The sequence below is a fragment of the Pipra filicauda genome, unplaced genomic scaffold (assembly GCF_003945595.2).
Source record: "Pipra filicauda isolate LSUMZ 115617 unplaced genomic scaffold, ASM394559v2 scaffold98_size3848907_pilon, whole genome shotgun sequence".
NCBI classification, from domain to species: Eukaryota; Metazoa; Chordata; class Aves; order Passeriformes; family Pipridae; genus Pipra; species Pipra filicauda.
In genome coordinates, this window is record NW_024105186.1 from 1,856,660 (window position 1) to 1,882,776 (window position 26,117).

General features: G+C 44.1%; 1 protein-coding gene across 3 annotated transcripts in view; it reads left to right on the plus strand.

Annotated features, from left to right (window-relative positions):
• The window catches only part of DIS3L2 (DIS3 like 3'-5' exoribonuclease 2), a 183,835-nt gene that overhangs the window by 66,711 nt on the left and 91,007 nt on the right, over window positions 1–26,117 (plus strand). For all 3 annotated transcript variants that reach the window (XM_027751111.2, XM_039377985.1, XM_027751112.2), the window contains exons 8-10: window positions 3,292–3,398; window positions 4,592–4,839; window positions 11,605–11,778. In XM_027751111.2, coding sequence (XP_027606912.1) covers window positions 3,292–3,398; window positions 4,592–4,839; window positions 11,605–11,778 — 529 coding nt within the window. The remainder of the gene's footprint in view (window positions 1–3,291; window positions 3,399–4,591; window positions 4,840–11,604; window positions 11,779–26,117) is intronic.

Here is a 26,117-nt window from a genome sequence, read left to right on the forward strand (position 1 = left end):
CCTTTAGGATTGCCTCCATGCCTCTACCCTGTTGTGGGAGATGTCTGTATCTCAGATCTTCTAGTCCGCCAGTCTCCAGTGGGTCCCTCTTACCTGCTCCTTCTGCCCAACCACCAAGTTCCAGCTTCACTAGAGGGAAGGAGGATGTGCAGTGAAGGAGAGGGACTGTCAGAGGTGTATTCAGGGGACTTGGCTACCAGACTCTCATGGCAGATTGTGGCTGTTGTGACTGAGCTTTCTGTGCAGTAATTTAACAACTGAGCCAGCTGGACCTTGGATATCGAGAGTTGTCCTTTCTGAGCTGAAGATTTTGCGGCAGGGAATCCTTATTTCTGGTACTCTGCTATTGTAGACCTCTGAGCATTAGTTGTAGCCCTGGTATCAAGAGAATTTTGACTACCAAGGGAGCAGCTACAAGCTATAGAGAAGTCCACATCTCTTGGCTCCAGGAGTACAGAGTTTCTCATGTTTCTTCTTCCCCATCCTTTGTTTCAGGAACATTCCCCATTAGTAAATGTGTGTGATGACGTTTCAGATTCTGAAGGTGATTAAAAAACATGTGTAAGAAGTAGTAGTTGGCTGGGATTCGCTTCCTTCTTTCTTTTTGTTGATGGAATAGTTGTAGATCCCAGGCTCTGTCTGTTGGAGTCTCTAGTAATCCCAGGATTTTTGGGAAGGGATGCTGAAATTGGAGAGACCACTGAAGAAGATACTCTCTAGCCAGCCAAAGGCCCCTGGTTGATTTTGGCTGTGAAGGAAAAGGCAAGTTCTACCATGTGCCACAGTGGGAATTTAGATGTTTTCTGGTATCTGTACTGGGTTCACATGGGGCTCATCTTCAGCAGGATGGGGAGCAGTGCCCCAGCCCTGAATGTTTTTTTATCCCAGGCAATGGAAGGCCCGCTTTCCCATTTGCTGTGCTCTCTGTGACAGCTGCATCCTGGTGCTTCTGTGCTTTTGCATGTGTTTGTGTGATACTTCCCAAGGACATCACTGCTGGCTTCTTATTGACAGGGAAAGCTGCTTCAGTGAAAATTTCCAAGTGGCTTTTTGGAGCACTGGGAGTTGGAGGGATAAGTGGAAAGAAGGCAGTGTTAGTTAATAAGGGCATGTTCCTCACGTGACTCCGGGTGCTTTTTTCATTCATGCCTGCTGGACCTTGAGTCACTGCTGCTGTTCTGCTGCACTGGGAAAGAGTGAATCAGCTCCTTCTTTTTTCCCCAAACACGTTTAGATCTGGCTTCTTTTCCAACCAGTATGTGCTGTTCCCTGGGGAGAGTTCACTCCAGTAAAGCCCTGGGCTTGTGGCAGGTGTGCCTGGAGGCCTGGCTTTTGGAAGGCTCCCAGCCTCCCCTTGTCCTCTGGCCCTGCCAGTGTTTCTTTGTTCCAGATCATCCTGTTCTTTGTCCAAGCTGTCTTTATGGTTGGCACACCATAAACTGTTAACTGATCTCTTGACAATTTATAAGAAAACAAAATGGCTCCTTGCATTTATTCTTTGCTAAATGATTGCCTGATATGACCTTTAGCTGGCAGAAACCTTAGAGGAGGTAAGCAGATGAGGTAACCTGGGTATCCCCACTTTTTAAACTGCTTATGATTATCCAAGCATTTTTTCCCCCCCAACTTGTTTGTCACTGTGAAACTCTGGATGGTTTTATCCCTTAGTAATGCTGGTTGTGGTAAGTCTGAGTTCATTTCAGTAGAAGTAAAAGAGAAATGTTTTTTCTGCTTCTATTACTGGTGCTTTTTAAGGAAAGTTCATTTTTATTTAAACCCCTGAATACCTGTTCATTCTCCCCTCAGCCTTGCTAGCAAGTCAATAAAGATAAAATAAAAGTAAAATCACTTAGAAAAAGATCTCTGGGGAGAAACAAAGTGTGAAGAGCTTTGTATCAGAAGGCAAAGCTGGGAATAATTAGCAGCATATGAGAACCAGAGTTTGTCATTGTCAAACGACTGCTGGGATAACGTTGCCCAAAGGCAGCCCAGGCTGTCCCACGACCATCTGTGAACGTGCCCTGGTGATGGTGGTGCACAGCCGTTCCCCTCGGGGAAGCTGCTGCCCCTCCTGCTCCCCCCGGCTCCCCCGAGCACTGATCCCAACATCCCAGCACTGCTCAGCCCCTCCCGCAGCCCCTCCATCCGTCATGTCACCAGCAGCCTCCTTCGAGGGTCTCTGTGGGACAGATGGGTGTCATCTGGGGGCCAGGGTCTGCGTGTCACCGCAGTTCTCCTGGATGCTTTCTCACATGGGCGAGCACTGTTGGCCTGCTGGAGCACAGCCCTCAGTGAAATCTTGCTTTATCTCTTGTCTTCTAAGGAAAGCAGTGACAGCTACGTCCCTTGGAACTGGCGGTCGGTGCCACGGTCTCTCCTTAGGAAAGCAAAATTTCTTTTGAACACTCAAGGCCTGATTTTAGCACATGTGCTTGAGATGGATGTGATTGCCATACAAATGGAAAAAGGCAGCCATCTTCCACGAGTGCTCCAGACAAGAGCACTTGGATGCTTCCATCTGAAAAATGCTGGCAGAGCAGTAACCACAGGCACTCAACAGGGAGGCAGCTCAAGAAGGGACCAAATCCAGCCTTTTCCATGGCAAAGATCGCTTTGGATGTTTGTAAACACTAAATGCCAGCCATCAAGTCACATACTTGAATATTTGAAAATTTCAAACTAGAAATTAGTTGACACTTGATTTTAATATTATCAGTATCTGGTCCAGAGATTTCAGGAGAAGGGAGCTCTTGGTCATATGCAGCGATTACTTTTATAAGACTTTTCATAATCCTGGTCCACAGCTGAAGAGGGTCAGCTCAGTAGTTATGGTTTCAGTTTCAAAGATAAACATACATTTTATAACCCTACATAATGTTTTTAAAGGAAATTGAATATTAAATGAATGTATGTACTTAAAGAATTGCTTATGTAAGTTAATGGCTTCAACTAAGAAATGCCAGGAAATTAATGTAATTCTCAGTATTTAGTAAACAGAATGTGTGTTCTAGAATTTCATGTATTATGGCTGGTATAGTCCTCCTTACAAAGTTGGGATTTATTTTGATTTTTGTTGGTTTTCAGCAGATGTGCATGGTAAGTGAACATATATCTACTGTCTGTTGTAGTCTAGAGAAATAATTACTTCTTTCTTGGCAATTCTATCACTTCAGAGATCTTCCTTTCAAAAAAGTCTACTACATGCACCTTGTATTGTAGTTTACAGCAAAGGCCCAACATGAATTTGTCGTGGAAATGTTCTACAGTAGCTGTTGTGTGTGTTTGATGCAGGAAAGGCAGCTGGGATCAGTGGTATGCACAGAACAAAGCAAGATGATGGACCCAAGGTGAATGATCCCAGGCTTCTCCCAGATGAGTTTCTCCAAAGGACGGCCAAGGTAACTCCACGAAGAGTGACAAGCAAGCACGCGTGTGCTCCCAAAGGCTGAAGGAGACCAACCCTGGCCTCCCTGTAGTCTCCATCTGTTGATCTTTGAGTCTTGTTCCCCATTTCAAAGAGAGTAATTGTCTGATCTGATAAAAATCAAGTGACTTGTTGTTTTTACCAATTATCCTAGGTTAAATTCCCTTTGTTTGTCATGCAAAATTACTTAGCAAGATTCAGGAAAAAGATTGGATACTAATATGAGTGTCAGGATATCCAAAGTTGTCAGAATTAATTCTTACAGATTTTGGAAAGGCTGCTAGTGCTGTTGATTCAAGATTTGAGTCAATCTATAAATGTTAAGAGACCAGAAAAGGAGACTGCTGGGTCAGACTGGGTCAGGTCTCTTCCACGTCTTGTGCTTTCCCTTACAGTCTCTGACTCTGGTCCCTGTTGTTGGCTGGGCTGCTTCAGTCTCATCCAATGTGGCAATTCCAGCACTCAGAATCGTGCAGAGGTGCAGCTCCTGAGACCTTTTGGAAGGACTCTTCAGTATTAGCTTAGGAAATCGGCTATAATGTTTCTGTTATCCAGTGATTTATTATGGTCTACAAAAATATAGCCTGGATGAACACCTCTCTGGAACAATTATTTAGTGATATTGTAATTTATTATTCTTTTCAAAGCCATCTTGTATAAAGGTAAAATAACCCCTAACTTCAGAAAGCACAGAGAGGAGGAGAGAACTGCCAAATTCCCAACAGCACATCCTTTCCTGTGGTTAGCATTGGATCCGCCAGCGGCACCGTTTTTGGACTGGCCTGTTCTGTGCTGACTGTTGGAATCACAGGCCGAGGATACAAATGAAAGATTTTACAGGAGTTGCTTGTATTTTGTGGCTAATTCCCTGCATTTGGAAGCATCTGCTTCTTGTCTGGTTTTGTTCTGTAATCAAGAAAATTGCTGTAGAGAGCTAGCACTTGGAAGGCACTTAGCTCCTCTATAGCCATGAGCAAGATGGCAAGGAAAACACATTGTAAATAGGTACTCAGTTAAAAAATGCACACACACATACACATAGGGCAAATAAGATATAGACCTTGTGACTTTTCCAGATACTCTGCTAAGCCTCTGTGTATCCCTATTCTGTTAAAGAAAATAACTTTCTCTGAAGGTATTAACTGTAGAAACTTTTGCCTCTCCTAGGTGGTCTATATTTTGGAAAAGAAGCATTCCCGAGCAGCTACAGGTTTCATCAAACTTCTGGCAGACAGGAACAGTGAACTCTTCAAGAGGTGTGCCATGTTCTCACCTGTGGACCACAGAGTGCCCAGGGTCTATGTGCCCTTGGCTGATTGTCCTCCAGACTTCGTGACCAGGCCTGAGGGATATTCACAGAAGCTCTTCATCTGTCGCATCGTGGACTGGAAAGAAGACAGCAACTTCGCAACAGGGTACGTGGCTGCCCCTGGAAGTAGAGATGACTGAGATTTCTAGTCAGAATTCTAGATTTCACTTAATGTAATACAAGTAATAGAGACAGAAATCTATTAACAAGACACTTGCCTTGTATCCCTCTGGTATTTATTGGATAAAGTATGATGAGATGAAGAACAGTTCATCGCTCATGGCTACAAAGTGTTAGTTTCTCCCAGTGCTTGCTTCAGTGTGCTGGCATGTGCCAGCATTAACCAGCACGTGTTCTAGAGGGAACACACACACACACACGTGCTGAGCCTGACCAGCACAAACACCGTGGGGTGCTGGCAGCCTTCCTGTCTTTCTTTCATGTGTTTAAGAGTAGTACACAGTGTGTAGGCATTTCACTTCTGCCAGAGGAAGATGATCAGTAGCTGTGAGGCTTATCTTTAGTTTGTAAGCCTTTACTGATAAGAGGTAGAAAGAAGTCGCAGATTGTTGTGGTTTTAAAGTCACGTTGCTTCAAGGAAGGATACTAGAATTCAAGAGAAGATTCATTCCCTCCTGAAGCATATGAGAAGGGTGTTGCACTCTGTGTGTTTCATCAGGCACTGTAGAGTCATTGCTGTTCAGAGTTCAAATTGCAGGCACTGCTGTGAAGGAAGAGATTTTAAACCAGGGCTACACAAATGACCTACGCTGGGCTGGATCCAGATTGCGAGTTCATTTTGCCTCTCCATGAGGAAGACTAGTTTCCAGCATTTTCACTCTTTTCTTTGGAACAGGTGCAGTGTGCCAAGCTGTGGCTGGAGTGGCCACACTGTTTCTATTGAGTGGGTCTCAATAAGAATGGACATTGATAAATCTATTCAGTTATCTTGGGGAAAACTAAGTAGTCCTGGCTTAGTTGGTGATTCTGACCTATGGCAGTACTGTGGTCAAATTTAAACAGGTGATGGGGACCTGGATGTAATCTCTGGACCATGTGCAGTAGTGGGGGTTGGGCATAAAGCCCAGCTTTGCTCTTCCCCTTGCAAAACAATTCTGATGGGGTAGCACAGGTGATGCACACTGTCATCACTGCAGGTTTCAGAGTCCTCAGCTCAAACTACTAGTAAAACTTAAAACTTACAGAAAACATTTTTAAGAGAAGGTATGTTGGTGCAGATCTGACACTAGACAGATCTTGAGTTTACTTGAACTAAAAGTAAACTAAACTGAAGTCCCTGTTTCCCAGAGTTTAAGTTTGTTATCAGCTGTAGCTGCTTTGTCTGCCCAGTAATATCAAGTTTCACATGTACTCCTCGAGAACCACATGAGCCGTGAAGTCACTCAGTGTTTCCTTGTTAAACTGCAGTGCATGAACTGCAGTGGCCTCTCTTTGAGCCCCACTTAACTAGGGGCTGGCTGTGCTGTGAACTTCACTGTGACTAAGTTTCTTACTGGCAGAGATTTGCTTTGTCTTCTTTGACTCCAACTGAGAAAAGACTGGAGGGTGATTGTACTGCTTGGCTTCTTGTCATGAGCAACCCCCCTTTTCAGCAGGAACAGGGGAAATTAGGAGGATGGGTTAATATCTTTTTTATTGGCTAATGTGTGTGTCTTTACTCTGTGTTTCTGACAACATTGGATATTCTCATCTTTCTGGTTTGGTCGTTTCCAAGATGTGAAGGGTGTTGTCAGGAAAGAAAATGTCCATGATTGTCTTCACACCGTAGCTGTTTCCTCTGGGAGTCGGTTGCACTTCAGTAAGTGCCTTGTGTTGATGGGGGCACAGTACCTTGGTGACCCCTTTATTGTTTTTAGCCATAAATAATGCTCGTTTAAACACGGAAAGACAAGGAAACCTCTTGAAGGTCCCAAAAGTTTCTGTTTGCTTTTGGGCTCATTTATAAGCTTGTTTTTAAGCCATGTTGCCTTGTTTATGAGCTGTGTTGCTTGTCATGGCCTGAAGGAGGGAAAAGCAGCTGATCTGTAGCTCATTACATGCTTGGTTTTCTGAACGTTTTGGTGCACCCCGTAGTTCTGCCCACAAAATTCATAATACCTCTTTGGCAGCATCACCACGGTTTTGAAGGTGTCTGGACAAAGAGCCTGTAGGTCATCACCCTGCACTGTCTGCTGGAAGTGGGACAAGGGAAACTCCCTGCTTAGTTGGCAGTCATGTCCCCTGGATGCCTTGGGTGTTGCTAGGTACTCTCCATCCTGCAGCTGAACTCTCCCAGGTCATTCACCTTCCTCGGCTTTCCTTTTGCCTTGGGAAGTTCAGCACCAGGTTTCCAAGCACAGTTAATGGCACAGTCTGGTCTTCACAGTGACCACGTGTGGCTGGAGAAGTGGGATGCCCTGGCCAAGAATCTGGTGGTGGCACTGGCCACCCAGGGTGGCCACCTGCACAGGGCCAACGTGTTAGTCCCCGGAGGTCCCCTTGGGGAGGGGGTGTGTTTCTGTGTCGTGATTGCCACCTGGTGGTCACCAACCTGACACTGTCCCCTCCGAAGGCCACCCTGTCACCCCGACTGTGCTGGGAAGGAGCAGAGAGGAAGTAATGGTTCCATGTCCTGCTGGTGGTGCCCAAAGTGTGGGCTGCTGTGCTCTCTCCTGCATGTGAAGTGATTTTACCTTGGCAGGAAAATGCCATTGAACTGCTTCAGGTAGCAGGTAAAGCAAATTATCTCCAAAACATTCTCCTGTTCCAGATAAATATCACAAGTGCTGCGATGTACCGTTATTTTCTGGGGACATTTTTTCAGTGTTGGAGTCCAGGTTTGTTTTGAGTATTAGTCCAGACGTCTGTGCACTTTTGGATATGGTTAAGGTGGAATTGTTTTGTCCCAACGTATGATGATGGATGAGACTATTAAAAAAACCCTGTAATAGTAAAGCATGGAATTACTGACTCCCTCTGTGTCACATGGGGCTTGTGGCCATTCTAGCTCAAGGCCTTGAATATTGGTCTGTCAAGGTGACAAGATTTGTCCCAGCTTTTGCAATAAAATCAAATGCTGCAGGATGTTATTTCACTTGACACTCTTTCAGCCAAAAGAAAAGGAGAAAAGAAAGAAAAAGAAAAAAGAAAGAGAAAGGAAAAAAAGAGAGTGAGAAAGAACGTGAGGTCGTTTCGTTTCTGGCATTTTATTCTGGTGTTTTTTTTTTGGTTTGTTTTTTTTTTTTAAATTCAAAAATGTATTTGGTGTAAGGACAAATGACCAGATACCTTGGGTAACTCACTGTAAGGCTCAAGGGAAGGTCTGATCCCCTCAGCAGGGCAGTGTAGCATCTCGCAGATGGGAGTGTCTCTCAGTAAAGCTGTGTTCCCTTGGCACAACTAATCACCCTATGGCTCTGCAGTGGGGGGTGGCCCCATCCTGTGGGAAGCACCTCCTGCTCCTGTGCTCCCTTGGTGGGTGGCCTGGCAGCTGAAGGGAGGCAGCTCCCTGGTGGGGAGCAGGGCTGGACTGTGCTCCCAGGTGCTGTGGGTTCCATCACAGCTCTCTGTTTCCATGGTGCTCAGTCCTGCAGCCACCTCACCATCTCCACTGGGACCCTTGGCCTTTACCAAGCCTGTACAGCTCTGCCCGTGAGCTCCAGGCCCTGGGCCATGGGAGCAGCCAGGTGGGCTTCTTTGCTGTCACCTCTCCTGCTCCTGTAAAAGCCTCCTCAAGGAGTGGTGGCTTATGTGTGGGATGTTCTCCTGCTGCTGAAAGAAACCCTGCATGTAGGATGACTGTGAACAAGTCTGCTCCAGGAGAGACTGAGCAAAGGTGTTAAGTTCCCGATGAAAGTTATTCACTCCCATTTGGGAGCCTGCTTGGCATTATGCAATTATGCTTTGTCTCTCTGGAGCATTCTTACCATGTAACCTTTAAATACATTGGCCAGTTTCAACTGAGTCTGGGGAGTGGAGAGAACTCGAATGTTCCTAGAAATGGGTGGCCGAATAGATGTGATCAGTGTCACCATGAAGAGGACGATGGCAGCACGAGGGTGGCTCTGCCCCAGGTGCATGTCCATGACAGGTCAGGCTCTGGTGAGTGGGCAGCTTGGAGCAGTTCAGTGATCCTACAGCTGTGGCTGATTCAAAGGAATACCCTGTGCTGCCCCAACCGTGGCATGTTCCAGTCAGTGCACGCTCCCACCATGTCTGACATTAGTCCAAGGGTATTCAAGGAATTCAAGGTAATGCTCCCCCATCAACGTCACAGAAAAGAAATGTTTACGTCTGTAACCGTTATAACTTTTTTTACCTTTTGACATTTAGAAAAAACAGAGATACACGCAAGCCCAGGGTGTCACAGACGCTGTGACTCCCTGGGAGTGAACGTCTGACTGCTGCTGGGCCCTGTGCCTGTTGTTGTTTATAAGCCTCTTGAACTATTCTTGCTACCCTTGGTGGCCGTGGAGCCCCATGAGTGATTTTGCAGCCTGGCTGTTACTCCAGGGCCATCGGTGATCCTATATGCATTACCTTTGATCACATGCTGTCCTGTCAGATTTTGCTCTGATGCAAGTCATCATTCCTGCGTGACTGTAACATGGCCCCAATTAAAGTCAGTTATACACTTTTTATTTCAAGGTACTTGGGAAATGTTCCCTGGAACACTGTAAATCAAATGTTAATTACTATTAAAAAAATATTAGTCCTATATCAGACCTCTGGGTAAACCCCTTATGGTTCGTAATCTAATTTCAGTAAACGGATCAAGAGGAACATGGGTTTCAAGACTGAGCTGGAAAGCACTCTGGCATTCAGAGGTGCTTTCCATGACTTGTCCTGCAGACGTCCAGCCGCCCTCCCGATGCACTTCCCAGCTCTGCCCTGCCAAGAGAAGGGGCACCTAAGACTCAAGCTCTTGACATTTCTTCTGGGTAGGGCAATGTGTCCTCCCTTTTCCAGTTTTATTTTTTTCAGTCCATCCTTGGTGTTACTGGTGGGCCTGCAGACCTGCAGGCTCATCCTTGCTCAGTCCCAGCTCCACATTAGACGCTGGAAATGGAAATGAAGTGATGATTTCTCTGGTTTATTGTTACTGCTGAGAGAGAGGGAGATAAAACTGATGCCTCATTTATTTACATTAAAATAAGGATTAGCCTGGGACCCAGCTGCAGGAACAGAGAACTCAGCCATGGTGCCAAATGCACACGTATTTCTGCCATACAGTTTGTACATAAAATTGAAACAATGGAGGGAAATATCTTTTATCCTTGTTTTCATTTTTATTTTAAAGCTAGACGATGGGAACTCTACAATTTAGCACACCACGAAGCGTGCAATCCTTTCCAGCATATTACACAATGTGACAGGTTTATTACACAGCCCTTCCCGTTGAGAAGAGAGAGCTTTGCTCCCATAAAGAAGATGGTCTTGCTTACGCTGCGAGTTTGGGGTTTGTTCTGTGGGTTTATGGCACATTTGAAGCCTTGAGACCATCTTGCTCGTCCAAATAACAAGTGCACTGTTTTGGCCCCAATTTAGGAAAGTAATTAGTGTCTGTTCTCACTCATTGGAATCAAAGCAGAAGGATCAATATAATGATTGTGTATTTTATGCAGTGGAAAAACACTTATTAGAGTGGCTGTTTTTGCGCTGTGTTATTACCCCTCTCTTTTGTGTCATATTTTGATGGATTTGCCTTAATTTCAGTTGTAATTTTCTTAGGTCAGGAACATTATCTCTATTGACTGTAGTGTGCCATCCACCCTAATGGTAGTATATTAAAAAATAAAATATATTTTAACTCTATACTGTAGAGCAATCTAGAGGTGAGAAAGGGGGAGCCACCATGGGACATAGGTTCTCATGGGATATTTGTAACCATCTGGGAGGGGAACAAATGTCTCTCTCCTTTGGAGACCTGGTTTGCACAATGTTCAGAGCTGAGGGCTTGTTTGACGCCAGAGCTGTCGGACAAATCTATCCTGGGGTTTGCACTGGATTAGATGGAAACTTTCTCTAAGTGTAACAGAGCAGCAACCTCATCCACACTTGTGCAGGATACTTCATGAAGGACTGTTAGCATGGGGGGACAATTTCCCCTGTCTGTGACTTGCTTCTAGGTCATTGGCTCCTCTCTGGTTAGGTCCTGGTTCAGAGGCTTCTGCTTATCCCAGAGGCGAGGGACAAACAACTACCAGGAATGCTTAGATCCTGGAAGGAGCCTGGAAAATTGTTGGAAAGATGATCTGTGGGCACATCTATGTGTATGACTCCTGTAAGGAAGGCAGTAAGGGTTCTTCACCCCACTGTCTTCACAGGGCATTGGTTTGCCCCGGCAGAGATGCGTATCCTTTGGGATTGAGAGCAGTGTACTGAGCTCCCTGGGAGGAGCTGTCTTTTGCAGAACTCTCTGGGATCCGGTGTGAATCTGTTCTTCGTTTTGGGTAGTGGGCTGAGTCACCTTTTTCAGTGGTGAGAAGAGGAAGGAGAGTCTCAAGGGAACCAGCCATGTGTAAAGCTGGAGTGCCTGTGTGGAAAGCTGTGCTTTTCTTATCTCTGCTGGATGTATTTTTCTCTAAATTTGGAAAACTTTCTCACCTCTGCAAAAAACTAATAGTATAAAACATCTCCTTCAAATGAGATGCATGAAACATCCCAGGGCACTGTCTGGTGAGTGTTTTGCATCTCCAGCAGACATAGGTCGTGGTATGGTCTGAATTCCTGTTAAGTCCTCTGCCAAAACTCAGGGAGAAGTGAATGGGTGAAAGAGTGTATTTGAGGGCTCAGCAGTCACTCTTTGGGGACACTAACAACATGACAGTAGTAATTAGACATTTTAAAAAGCATCTCTTTCTTTCTGCAGGCAGTTGTGCAAAAGTCTTGGACAGGCTGGAGAGATTGAGCCGGAAACAGAAGGGATCCTGACAGAGTATGGTGTGGATTTTTCAGACTTTTCTCCTGAAGCCCTGGAATGTCTTCCCCAGAACCTGCCCTGGGTTATCTCACCGGAAGAGCTGGCCAAAAGAAGAGATTTAAGGTAACGATAAAAGGCGTGGTCTGACACTCCTCCTTGGGTTGGTGCAGGGTTGTGCTGTTCTGTTTTGTTTTCATCACATTTGTAGGGGCACTGACATTGTTACAGGTACCATATTATACCTTACCTGTGCTAGAAAGCCTGGAAAGTACTTTTGAAAGTACCTATAAACCCAGAAGATCAGTTGCTTGGAGAACTGTTTTCTGAGGCAAAGAGGCTTTTTCTCAAAAGAACTATTGAAAACTGAAAATTTGGTGTTTGGCACCTACTCTGAAAGCTTTATGTTTTTGTCTGGAATGTATTACGTATTTTAGTGGTAGTTTTATAGCAGAGATTTTCTGAATACCTGGCAGATCAAATGATCTTGGACATTGTTACTTTGAAACTTAAGCACAGGTAGAGACTGTCCTCTGTGTTTTCCTGTCTAGTCTCAACGTATTTCCCTGTTTTGAAGAGCTGGTGTCATGTGGAGTTTGTGATGGCTCTTGGTCAGGTTAGCAGCTGGCAAATGCAGTCTCTCCCTACAGCTCAGCAGTTCTGTGCTGTCCACCTATCTCACATTATCCATCCCTGCAACTTAGTGGTGCTCCCACCAGCTTTCAGGAACTCCACAGTCTGTTGGGTGGTCAGCTCTCTGATAGTGCTGGACTACCTAAAACTAGTGGGTTTCCTACACTTAAAAGTGTCAGATTTCAGAGACATCCTTACTAGAAAAGATTTAAAGACCAAAGTAAAATAATTTGTTTAGAACCTCACTTTGAAATAAAGGAAGGTGCAGGAAAACAAAACAATAAATGCATTATTAAGAACATATGGTGTGTTCTACTTCCACCCTTGTTTATGCTGAAGCATCCTGTCTCAGCTGGAGTGATTCATTGCCTTCTTGTGTATTGGAGAGGTGAAGCAGCCCCATGAGCCTGATTCCACAAGACACTGCAGTGGTGCAAGCACCTGCATATACACAGCAAGCTCTTCCCTCTCTTTGTTTATCTGTGTTATTGGCATTATTATATTGACATTAACAACTTGAGCAGATCAGGTGATAAACTGCAACCATTTGTATCTGTACCTGCACTCCAGGTGTTACTTTGGACCTAATCCTGCTCTGGAGCCTGCAGCCTCCTGACTGCTTCGGCTTTCTGGATTTCCACTGCCATACAATGGAGTAATTTGGTGAAGAATCACACTCCTGACTGACTTGTGCTAACACTCAGATACCAGTTCCAGACTGTAGGCTTCAAGTAGCTTTCAAAAAGAAAAAAAAAAAAAAAAGAAGATACTGAATGCTGCTGTTCAGAAGTCACTGGAAAGTGCTTATTTTTATATTCTTGACTACAGTTCAGTAGCATTCTCTATTTCTTCTGACCAAGTTCTTTTAAGCAAATAAAGAGCTTGACTTGTCTCCAGTCAGACAATTGGTTTTGGAAACGAATTCCAAGTGCATTTCTTGCTTTTATTGCTGAATTATTACACTGGGACTTATCAAGGTGATAACAGTTTTGCAGTTAAGCCATTTAAATCCCTCTCTGCCCCTTCCTGACCACAGCGCACACTACAAAGTAGATTTCCTTTTGATCCTCTCGAATATAAACATTTAACAGTGAAAGTTTTTAAGACAATTATTTGAGCTGAATTTACTAATCCTTTTAATGTCAACTGCCACACTGCTGACTAACTAGTCTGTGGTCTAAACACATATGGAGATAACATGAGATTTCTAGTAATGGAAAGAAAAATACAGGTGAGTCTTCCTTGTTGTTTCCTCACAGAAAGAGGTTTATCTACCCAGAAATAAAAAGAGTTTTATTATTAAATGCAGTGTGAATTGTAGCTGAGTGAAGTCAGGCAGCTGGAGACCTTGATGCCATCTCTTCTGATCTCACCCATCAGACCTGGAGAGACTGTTCTTGACAAGATCCCAGATCTCTTGGCCTTAACTTGGTATCAGATATTAGCTTTCATATTATCACTGACAAGTGCTCTGTGGTCTGCAGTGTCCTGCAAAGAGCCAGTACACACAGGTGTAGACTGACATCCAGAGGAAGGCACCTGACCCTGGGCACATGGTCTGGGTGCACGTGGGAGTTGTGCCTTGTTTTCCAGGGGAGCTCACACCATATGTGATGGCACCTGCCTCTCTGAGCGCCCATCTTTGCTGTACTTTGTGCATGTTGGTCTCTCAGGCTCCCCAGATTACTGTACAGTAGTCTGAGAGTATGATATCAAATAAATTACAGTGAAATAAAGACTCATCTTTTTTCCTGAAACAGCCATGTTAACACTTCTAAATAGCTCATCCTAATTCGATTTATACATTGCTCACCTGACTGAAGTAAACACATATTAAGAGTTTGGCTTAAAAATACTTCCATCTTTAGTGAATTCTCTCCAGTTCTGTAATACAGGGCTGTGGATTTTCTGGTGTCGTGCATTAAGGTTGTGGGATTTGGAACTGAGACATAAAAAAAACATTGTGTTTTTGTGCGTTTCCTCTTTCTGAGATAACTTTTCCTGGTTTCCCTTCATCTTGGGAAGTGACCTTTTCCTTCTCAAAAGGCAACTTCTGTGTTCTGCTGACCAGTGCCCCGAGTGTGGTTGGGTCTGTGAGTCAGTGTATGGAACATGGAGCAGAGGTTCTGTGCCGGAGGTGTTTGGGAGCACAGTTTTAGAAGAAAGTGAGACAATGTGTTTCACCAACTGCTAAGACTGGGCAAGAGGGAAAGATGGTTTGTCCATGCCATCTTGTAAATGTGTTCCTTGATCTTCCTGCAAGTCTTTCAGTTTTACAGGAAGCCTGTTCTTGCCATGCATATTCTGTTTGTTTAGCAACTGTGATCTCACCTACACAGCCTGTGCAGAATTGCTTCCAGGAGATCTTTTTTTCCCTCATTTCTCCAGTAATAGCTCACAAAAAAAGGTTTACATAATATTTCAACATTACTTAAGGCAGAAAAGATCCAAACCTCGTAGATGATTTTGAAATGTTTTAGCTGATTTAACCACTTTTGCACAGTTTTGCCACGGACATCTGTTTTTTACCTGCAAGGGTTTATTTGTAAAATTAGATGAGTATTTCATGGGCACTTCCAGCTTACTTGTTTCTAAGGAGCACCCAAAACTTGTAATGAAAAGCACTAGGCAAGTATTAGGTGTTGGCACTGCATCCTGCAGTTGCATTTTACAGAGAGCCTGAAGGTTCATGAAGTGTCAGGATGATGTGATTGAGGAAACTTCCCTTCCAGAGACTTTAAATGTGATAATACAGATAGGGCCAGAGTTCTCATTTTATTATTCAGGTTGACTGGAATTGGCATTTGTTTCATTAGAAGTTTGAGAAGTGTTTGGTTTCTGCTTTTAGGGAAACATTGGAGGGTTACTGTCACAGAGACAAATGTTGATGGGTGCAAAGTTTCAACCATTTTCCGTTCTTTTCCAGTGTTACAACATGTAATTTTCATTTCCTTGTTTGCTTTGCTTTGCACAGTGTTTCGGTGGTGTGGGACAAAATATAGCCCTTGAAGAGAAGAGAGGTCAGGGCAAAGAAGGAAATACAAATTTCAGAGATAGTTGCAGGAGCTGGGGGCTGGAGGAGGAGGCGGCCGTTTGAAGAGGTGTAGCCAGGAATCTAAGAAACCCAAAAGCTATTTCTAAGACTCATTCCAAATGTTTCTAATTTCATTCATATCTTTTTGTTTCCTTTACTGCTTAACTGGGACAAGAAACTAAAGCCAGGAAAGTCCAATCATAGTGGGAAACAAAAACCTAAATATTGGAGAGAGAAGAAAGGCTGTTCTTTGCAAAGCAGTTCTGCCTTTTGCTTGTCTCCCATTGTTGGTGTTACTGTGGAAAATATATAACATCACTCTTTTGGAAAGTGTTAAAACCTGTTCAAGTAGAGATGGTTTATATAGTTTAACATGGAAGAACTAGAGGATATCTATTTCTTTACCATTTGCCTAATAATAAGTGAGCCTGTTGACCTCTGCTGGACTATTACAAATGTGAAACTTGGCACTCAAAATTGCTTGCTCTAAATTTTCCAGTTGCTTTCTCTTTTTCCATTTGATGTCATTCTGCCAACTAGTGATTTTATTATTATAAACAGGACATTGTATTCACTTTTAAGAAGAAATATGAAGCTGAAGGTAAAATTACAAACTGCAGTTTCTCAGCTGGCAAAATACAAAACAATGAGCTAAAAATACTGAGCAGAGAAAGGGTGCTGTAGCAGGGAACTCTGAAATATCTACAAGATGGATGTGTTCTGTGGAGCAGAAACTGACTGATTTCAGCTGAGCAGGGCTGAGCTCCTGAGAATCACCAAATGGTTCAGGCTGGAAGGCCACTCTGGAGATCATCTACTCCAACCCTTTGCTCAAACCAGGGTCAGCCTAGAGCAGGCTGCTTGGGGCTGTATCCATTTGGGGTTTGGCTATCTCAGAAAATGAAGATTCCACAACCCTCTGAGGAACACGTTCTAGGGTTCAGAAAAATGTGTGTGTTTTTCACCTTTAAGTAGAATCTCCTGTGTTTTGTGTCCATTGCCTCTTGTCCTGTTGCTGAATACTACTGGAAATTGTCTGGCTCTGTCTTTACTGCCTCCCATCAGGTGTATTTTCACATCGGAAAGATCTCCCTGCCTGAGCCTTCTCTTCTCAAAGCTGAACAGTCCCAGCTCTCTCAGCCTCTCATTGGATGCTCTGACTCCTTAATTGTTGTTAAGGCCCTTCAGCAAAGTTGCACCAGTGTGCTGATGTCTTCCTGGTACTGGGAAGCCCAGAACTGGACACTGCACTCCAGCTGTGGTCTCATCAGTGCCAAGTAGAGGGGAGGGATTGAAGGAATACATCATTTGGCCTTCTGGCAGCACTTCCCAATGCAGCCCAGGAGGCTGTTGCTCAACTGTCCTACAGTGACATGTTGGTTCATATTTAGCTTGTCCATCAGTACTCCAGGTCCCTTTCTACCAAGCTGCTTTCCAGCTGGTTGTTCCCCACCCAGGACTGGTGCACAAGTTGCTCCCCATGTGCAGGACTCTCTTTTTCTCTTTGAGCTTCATGAGATTCCCATCAGCCCATTCCTCTGCCCAGGTCCCTCTGAAAGGCAGTGTGACTGTCCGTTCCTCCCGCAAGGCTAAAAGGCCTGGAGGGCAGCAGACCAGGGACAGCAAGGATCCACTGCATTGGCAGGAGACAATTAATGCTGACTTGCTTCCCTTGCAGGGCAGAGTTAATGAACTTTGCTCTTGGCAGACAAAATGCTCGAATGCAATGAAGCTCTCAGTTAAAATTTGCATCTCGGTATTTCAGCATGTGACCTCAATTGCAACTGATGCAAGTTATTGAAGGCCAAATTGTAATTTTTGACTGCCCGTTCAGAAATGTGGCATCCTTTCTTTGGTTGATAAGGGAAGAAGAGCAGAGGTGCTCTGCTGTGTGCCTGTGCCTGCTGGTGAGGGAAGCTCTGTAGCACTGTTGGTACCTGCACTGCAGTTCTGCCCACTTTGTTTCCTTCTCCTGGAGTGTTACAGCTGGTAACAGGGATTAGCAGTGAGTACAGTAAGGGTTTGTCAGCATGGCCTTTGCTGTAGGTGCCCGAGGAGATTATTGGCTGATAAAATTAGAGGTGATGGTAAAAATGTCAGCCTTGGACTGTGCCAGGGTGTTAGAGGAAAGCAGTCAGCCTCTGAAACAGATGTCTTTTCAAGGCAGGTGAACAACTTGAGTTAGAAATGAGTGCAAGTCAGATAAAACATCATTAAACAGCTTGTTTCCTGGAGATTTTCCACTACAAAAAGCTAGAGTTAAGTAGAGCAAGCCTTACTCAGCTATAATAGGATATGTAAAAATGCTTTGATTTCTTATGGAAACTGAGAAATGACTTGTTTAGCAAACGTATAAGCAATATTGCTGCAGAACTGAATGTTATCTTGGTGTGGAGTGGAGACACAAACAGGGCCCGATTATAATCTCTGCCCTCTCACTGAGCTGTTCTGTGACTAATTAAATGTTCTCCATAGAGAGATACATGGCATACAAGGGATTACTGAGTGGTGTCAAAGTATATCAGATCCAGTCCCGCTATAACAGGATTGATTCCAGAATGTGGGGATGATGACTGTACCTGCTCTGGGTACTTCTGCTGTCCAGGCAATCTGGGGAACTCTACTTTTCTTGGACTGATGAGGAGCTCATATTAGCTCCATTCTCTCCCATTAGCTGAGTAAGTAAAACTCTTGAGTAAATATGGTGCTGCTGTCAGAATGATGTGATTCAGTTCCTTGCTTCCAGTTGGTTTCTTTGGGTCTTCCTCTCTGTTTTCATAACATTTTCTATTGCACTATAGCTACAGCAATTGTGGTGACACTGGTTTGTGCAAAATGATACACGACCTGTGCTCTCAGAGATTGTTGTTACCAGTGGCTGGTGTACACAGACACGTGAGAAACTTCACCTGTGTTTTTCCATACAGGAGGGTGCGTGTGACCATTGGAAGTGCAGCTTCAAGCAGAATTGGTGGTGTGTAGTTGGACAGGATTATTGCTTTCTGATCTTGTAGGCCATCACACCTAAGCTCGCTTTGTTAAGAATCTGCTTAGTTGTGGAAAACAGTAATGACTTTTGTGCCTAGGTTGTTATACGTGCTGTTGTGTTCCTGCCTGGATGAAGAGAGAATGAAGAGAATAACAGAGGGAGATGAGGATAAAATGTTAAATAAATTTGGGAATGTGTCTGTTTCTTGCTAGATTCCACTGGATCACAAGATGGGGTTTTGATGAGCAGAAGTGTCGAGTCCAACTCCTAGGTGAATGGCTTGTGCAGGGATTGAACCCACAACCTTGGCATTAGTAGCACCATGTTCTAACTGACTGAGCTGGTCGTTACAAGGAGCAGTATTTTCCTCATGGCTCCACTCGAATGAAGTGACATGACGCATGCTTTGAACTGTCCATCTGTCCTCAAGTTTTTTGGTGATTGGATCGTTGTTACCAGGTTATTCTCAGATCCTTACTCTGTAAAAAAAACCCCAACAAACAACCCATAAATCATAATATAGGTGGCACACATGCAGGTTGTGTGAGACACAGTTGTCCTGGAGATATCACAGCATGGATTAGCAGTGGGACAGTCTGGAAAAGACTAACAAAAATATTCTGGGAGATAAGGGATTGATTTACAAGGAAGGATTAACTGTTCAATGTGTATTTGCCAAAACTGAAACTAGGAGTTTGTGAAAGATATAGTGGTTGATAGTTAAAAATATGTGGACCAAAATGAAAAAGTGAGAATCATTTACGGTGGTGGGAGGATAGAAAGGCGTGTTACGAGGACAAGTAAGGTGAAGCAAAGAGGAAACCTTTCCTGTCCAACCCAAAATAGAATGCAGTGTAGACTGCTAAAGAAAGTACTGGAAACGCCATCACTAAAGATGCTTAATACCATCCTGGAGAAAGTCCTTGCAAATGTATTGTCATGAGTAGCCCCGCTCTGACCTATGGGGGTTGGATGACCTAATGTCTCTTCTCTGTGCATCTATGATTAAGGTATTTTATATAATGCAAGTGCATTTTCAATTACACTCTGCCTTCTTGCGTGGGATAGTGGAGGTGCAGAGAACTCATTATATTTGTGGCACAATTACAGCATGACTTGTGGGAAATACTGCTGGTACTTGGTCTCCCAGAGACTGTGATCTCCTTTATATATATGTATTGGCTGTTCAAACCATATAGGTATGTTACAAGACTGCAGTGCTCTTTTTTCCATCTTCCCCCTTACTTAGAGGCCATAAATATGGAGGAAATCTTAAAGGATAAATAGAAGGAATAATTGATTCTGGTTCAGCAATCCAGTGCACAGGCCTTGGTGAAAATGTTGAAGTTTGTTGTTGTAGATGTGTAATACATCAGGAGTCATTGTCAGCTGCTCTCTTGGACCAAGGTCTATTTTCTGAACCAGAACAGGACATTAGCTAAAACATAAACACAGAGAAATTAAAAAGAACAGTACTGGCTAGATGGGCTTTCAATGCATTTTATGCTGTACTGGATTTTTGTGAGACTTTTAACATTCAGTGTTTGGAGGGGGTAGTTTTTACTTCCAATTATTTTATAATTTTGGTTCATTTTGAAATTTATGCACCATGCCAAAAGAGTTTTGTGATATGTTAAGTATCTTTGTTAGTGTGTTACAGGGCATTCAGAGTGCCATCAGAGATTTGTCAGGGTACTTCTGTTGCAGGCATATTTTTAAAATATATTCCTTTTAAGAGGCTGTCTTGGAAGCAGCCACTCTTGGGTTTTAACTAAAATCTGCCAGCATCAACTGTGACAAATGTGGTAGACACTACATGTAATAGATGTCTTTAGGAGTGGAATGTTGAAGTCTCTAAAATGTTCAGGCACTGATTGGTCTCTGAAATTTCTCTTGGAGAAAGAGTACTTCATCCCATTTAAATGACGAATATTGGCAGAATTGGTCCCATGCTTATTGGCACTTTATAACAAACCTGCACAGACACCGTGGTTGAGCTGGGTTTTCTTGTGATTGAAGAACAAGATTGATTTTTGTGGTTGCCATAACAATTGGATTGTTGTGTGAAAAAATGTTAGTAGCATTCACTGGAGTGAGTTGACAGCTCTAGAATGCCCGTTCCCAAATTAAAACAACTGTTTCCAGCTCTGAGAAATGGTCTCTGTTTAACTTTAGCAAGATGAAGCTCAGCAGGGTCTTAGAAATGACCTGAAGAGCTTAAAGATTCTAAAAGTGCCTTTTATGCTTAATTTTAAAATGCCAGCTTTGAGCTGGAGTTAATAAGGGCAAACCAGGAGGCTGAGCTTTCACTCCCACCAGGCTATTGTATGTACTCACGAAGTGGAGAGGACAGGACAATCTAAGGAGTCCCTAGAAGAATGTAAATGCACTGCCAGTGTCTAGACATGCAGTCACTCGTACTGTAAATGTCTTACCACTGACATAGTCAAGTTTAAAGAAGACTTGCACTGCTGAAACTTTAATAAACAAAAAGATGGTCATTACTGTCTCACCTCCAGCTGCAGCAGTCTGGGCTTTGGAAAAGGCTCATGCTTCTGCAAAAGATTCAGCTTGGTCCTTCAGGATCCATTGGATGACTGGAGGGACTGTGGGCCATGAGCACCGAGCCTGGGGCAGGGCAGGATGTCAACGTGTGGGTAGCCACTGAGTGTCTTGAATCTTCAGCTGTACAGTGTTTGAGTGCTGGAATTCCAGACAGCAGGTTTCAGTCACCTTTTCCAGGCTAGTGGATACTGTGGCTTCTGGTGTGTTCTTTGTTCTCTTTTGTTGTTGTTTTGGATGTGCTGGTCTTCGTGAATGACCAATAAACATCTCAGGAGACTGCTTCAGTCTGCAAGTTAGCCATGGCAGGGAGTCTGGATGGGGAGGTGAATAAGGTCATTAGGTTCAGACACCTTAATTCTATCAGCTTCCTAAGAGAGAGAAGGGGAGAGGGAGGTGGTGATCTCTTCTTCCTGGTTACAGGATGTATGGGAAAGGTTCAAAGCTGCACCAAGGGAAGTTTAAACTGGGTATTAGGAGCATCTCCTTCCAGAGAGGGTGGTTAAACACTGTAACAGGTCTCCTAGAGAGGTGGTCAATGCCCCAAGCTTGTCAGTGTTTAAGAGACTGACTTGGTCAGCCCTGAACTGGTCAGGCAGTTGGACCAGGTGATCATCGTTGGTCCCTTCCAACTGAAATATTTCTATTCTATTCCATTTAATTCCCTTTCCTTCCATTTCAGCTTCTGTCTCTGGGTTTCTTGTTCGAAGACTTTTGGTGGATCCCTTCTCAGCCTATTTCTTTTGTGCTCTGATTTTCTTGCTAAGGCATCCAGCTCTCTCTTTCTCTCTTATGAGACTTGGCAGCCTAAATTCTGCCCATAGCCTCATCCCTGAGCAGTCCTAGTTCAGGGAAATAGCAAAGCTGGGGCTTCAGTCCAAGTGACTTGAGTTGGTGGTGGCTGCAGCCAGGACCAGGAGTTGGTGATCTGTGGCACACAGGAGCATGGACATGGGTTTGCTGCCTGGCTGACTTTTGCTCGCAGTGCCTGGGATGAAGTTCCTCCATCCTTTGCTTTCCCTGATTCCTGAATAGCTGGGTCATACTTGCTTCTGCCTCCTGCAAATGGTTGCATCAGCTGGTAAGGACAACATCTTGCTTCATGAAGTGTTTTCTGATGCTCTTGTGGGTACATGCAGTTCTCTGGACTGATCTTTCATGGTTGTTGGCATTTATTAGTGGTGAAAATCTGGGCTCCACTGGCAAGTTGACTCATCTGTGTGCTGCTGGCTGGGAAGACCATTGCGTTGTTTCAGGAGGATCTTCACGGTGCTGCTTTGTCTACTGTGTACAAACTGGTGCTTTTCTCTATCAGCAACACCAAACTGCTTTTACAGAAAATCACATTGGCAACACCCAAACTTTGCTCAACAACCAGCCATGCCAGAAACTTGCCCTCTAATACAGTCTGAACCCATGGCTTACAATTGCAATGCTTCATCTTGATCCAAATACCTTCCGTTCAAACGAAGAAAGAGCCCTGACCACTGGTACTTGTAATTTCCTTGTGCCATAGGTGTTCATATTCTATCATTAAACTAACTCATATGTTGAATTCTGAACAGATATCTGGCAAAAATTTATGCATTGTACCAAACCTTGAGGCACCAGCTGTACAGTATTTTCTCCGCTGATTCTTGTGCATACCTTTGCATAGATGTATGTATTTGCACAAAGAAAAACAAACTGCTGTTGCGATCCTGTGATCTGTGAACGTTATAATTACCATGACGGTAATTCCAGCTCACCAACAAACCACTTATCTTACCTCTACTGCTGCACTAGCCATTTATTTTAAGGCCTGTTAAAGGTAAAAAGACTAACTGCTCTGCAGACATGCTTGTCTGCTTTAATTAGTCTTCCTGAAGCTGTGCAAAGAGCAACTGCACTTAATTATCTTTCCTTAAATTAGGATTGATATACCAGCCTGTGTATGTTGACACCATCGTTACTGTCTAATAAACTAAGTGCTCTATCCTGCAATTTTTTTTCCCAGGTGGTTGATTTGCAGGGTGGCAGGGTCAGCTTTAGCAGTGCCCTTGTCATTGTCTCAGGGCTGGAGGTGGCTGGGTCAGCGCTGCCAGGGGCTGGCAGGGTCTGGGCAGTCTGTGTGGCTCGTGCTTTCCTGGCTCTTGCTTGCCAGGTCCACCATGCTCAGTGCAAGTCGTTCCCCTGATCCTCCCAAACTTTTGCAAGCATTGCCTTGCTCTGGTGCTCGAAACCTCTGGCCACAAGGAGGAGGGAGGAAAGATTTTATTCTTCCATTGACAGAAACTCCATGCCAGAGCAAGTCCACCTCTGCAAACCTGCATTAAACATCTGTTTTGCATGAAGAGTGTCCTGTAAAAAGTGGAAGTTTCCACACTGAAATTTTTGTTTTCTATCAGTGCTGGGGGTTTCTTAAAGGCACATGTTTATCTCTAGTCCTTTCCAGCATGAAGACCAGAAAATCTTTTAACTCTGTGTGTCTCTATCTCCTAAACAGTTTTCCTTTAACCAAATCGTGTGTTATGTTGGAACAAGTGGACTTGGATCATCTCATTACTTTTACAAAGTATGTTTTGACAATTTGAAATGAATAAACCAGACTTTTATTAGGTGTGATGACAATGCGAGATGGTTCCTTCGGGACCTTCAAAGAAGGGGGAGAGGGGGATGATCAAGCTTCTTAACCCACAAGATCACCTTGGTGGCCCTCCAGAAGCTGGAGACAGCTGCCAGTTTGTATATACCTGTGGTCAATGCAAATGTGCAAGTATGCAGCCATGGGTGTAAGCGACATCTTTGTTAGCAAGTGCATAAAAAGTTCTATTTCTTGTGGTTGAATCATACAAACCACTGCAGGTTGGTCTTGTTATTGGTTACAGTCAGAAATGTGGTCTGATCTCGCTGAGATCCCTTGTGCCACAGCCCTTGGGGTATTGCACAGCCAGACAGTTTGGTCAGGGGAGGAATTCGAATGGCTCCTTCCTCTTCACAGGGCCCCATAGCTGAGAGCAATGCTATTTCTTCACCCAGATGTTTTTTGTCAGCTGCCTCCAGGGTCCTCCCTGGGGTGTGTACAGGGGTGGCTGGTGTGGGTGCCAAGGGAGGGGACAGCTTGCAGAGCAACAGGCAGGGTGCACTGCCCACACCCAACCTTTCCTCCCCTTGCTTCTCATTGCCTTCCCTGATTTTCTGGAATGAGAGATGGCTCTCTGCAGTGTCCTGAAGATAAAAGTGATACCACTGGGCCCAGAGAAAAAGCAGGAGATAGCTGAGAACATGCCTTCCTTGGAGACCTTGCCCTGGAGGAGCACATATGTGGGGTGCTACCCTTGGGCTCAGCATTGCCATCCATCACTCAGTGGATCGTTTGCTTTTTCGCATGCCAGCCCTGGTTCCTGTAGCCATCTGAAACTTCTCCAGTAATAGAAACTGAAAACCAGAAATATAATTAATCACACTTTATAATGCAGTTACTGGTGAGCGTAATTCACTTAGAAAACTTCAGTGAGGTGTTCACCTGTGTGCCAGGATTATCTCACTGCTGTGAACTTTGAGCTCTGCTTACAAATCAGCTTCTCTTTTCCCACTGACTACCTGGCCATGGGCTCTGCAACATTTCTGCAGCATCTTTATGCCAGGGAGTATAATTCGTTGTTTTACTTGCTCAGTTACTTTCTTACCTCACCTTGCAGTCTGTGCCCATAATAAACTGCCTGTGACAAGCTACTGGTTCAAGTCCCTTGAGTAGTTTTAAAGGAGAAGCAGATCTGAGCCCGGTGGTTAAACATATGTCTTGGCTGGTGAGAAATGCTAAATCAGAATTTGTCTGGACCCCTCTTCAGCTTTGCATCTGTCAATTTAAGTATCTCACATGGCTGTGAACTGTCCGTGCCTGCTGTTAACCTGCTGAGAGGCTGCTCAGAACCCAACCAGCTTGTCCTGAAGGGCAGCAGGCTGAGCACAAAGCACTGCCCAGGGAGCCTGGAGCTGCCCCACCGGCCCCACGGTTTGAGTTCTCTGAACTGGAGCCACCACTGGGCTCTGCAATAGACTTGACCAGTCAAATACATCTCAGCAAAGCAGCCAATTAGTTGCCACCATTGTTTAAATGTGTTCTGAATTTGGCACCTCTGTATTTCTACTCTCTTCTTTCCAGGGCAGGCTGCAAATGTGCACTTTGTTGAAACCAATCTGTTAATTTTTAAACTGCCTGGAGCCACGATTCGCAATGGGTGGCAGATGCTTGTGGTAGCAGGCCCCGAACATCTGGGATAAGCTATCTATTCCCCTGACACAGGAACCCACATTCTCTTTGAAGAAGCTCTTAACCTTTTTCTTGCTCACTTGTCAGATAAAGTAAGCCATTCGTGTCCATTCAGTTGACTCTTTTAAATGAAGTAACTTAAAGATTTACTGGATGTGACTGGGGGGACTTTATGCCCTGTGCATTAGTGGGACCCGGTGTAAATACATGCAGGCTGGCACACATGCATGTCCCCATACTGCTTGTATTATAGGAGTGTCTATCTGCATATGCACATCTCCCTAAAGAGACCTGCACAGTACCTTGGAGTGGAATTTTAAGGAATATATATTTATGGAAGTAAGGTTGTTTGCAAACCTTTAAAAATTGGTTGATTTCCAGTGCTGGATAGCTAGCCAGCAACAGATCAAAGTCCCGGTGTAGTTGAAAGATTTTATATCTTTCAGTGTCACAGTTTCTTAATTTGTTTAGATGCATGCAAAGGATCAGAAACTAACATGCATCTGGGGATTAAGGCAGCTTTGCTATCCAATCTGAAAGCCAGCATATTCCAAAAGATTTTCAAAGTCTCGAAAGGCAGTGAAGTGCTTTACTGATTTTTATGTCTTTGAAAATCTCTGTTTAGTGTGCCTGGTGGAATTATATAAATGCATGCTGCCAGCTGTCTGACACCAGCAGATACCACCCAAAGCATTTAAGTACCGAAGTGGTAGGTCTGTGAAGTTGGGGACATTGCTCTCACTGTGAGAGCACCCATACAAAAAGACTAAGACTTGCTAATTCCATATGACACTTGCTCTTTAAAAAAATTGCTTTAATTTTTTCCCCTCCCAGGTCTCTTACCCCAGGAGTATAACAGTGGTTATGCTGTAAGAAAAATAATACATGTTTGCATTATACATCTCTAGGAGGGAGTTGCCATTGTGATATGAGTCTCTGTTACAAAGAGAAGAAAAGCAGCAGTCTGATCTGTTCCTTGGCAGCCTCAGCCTATG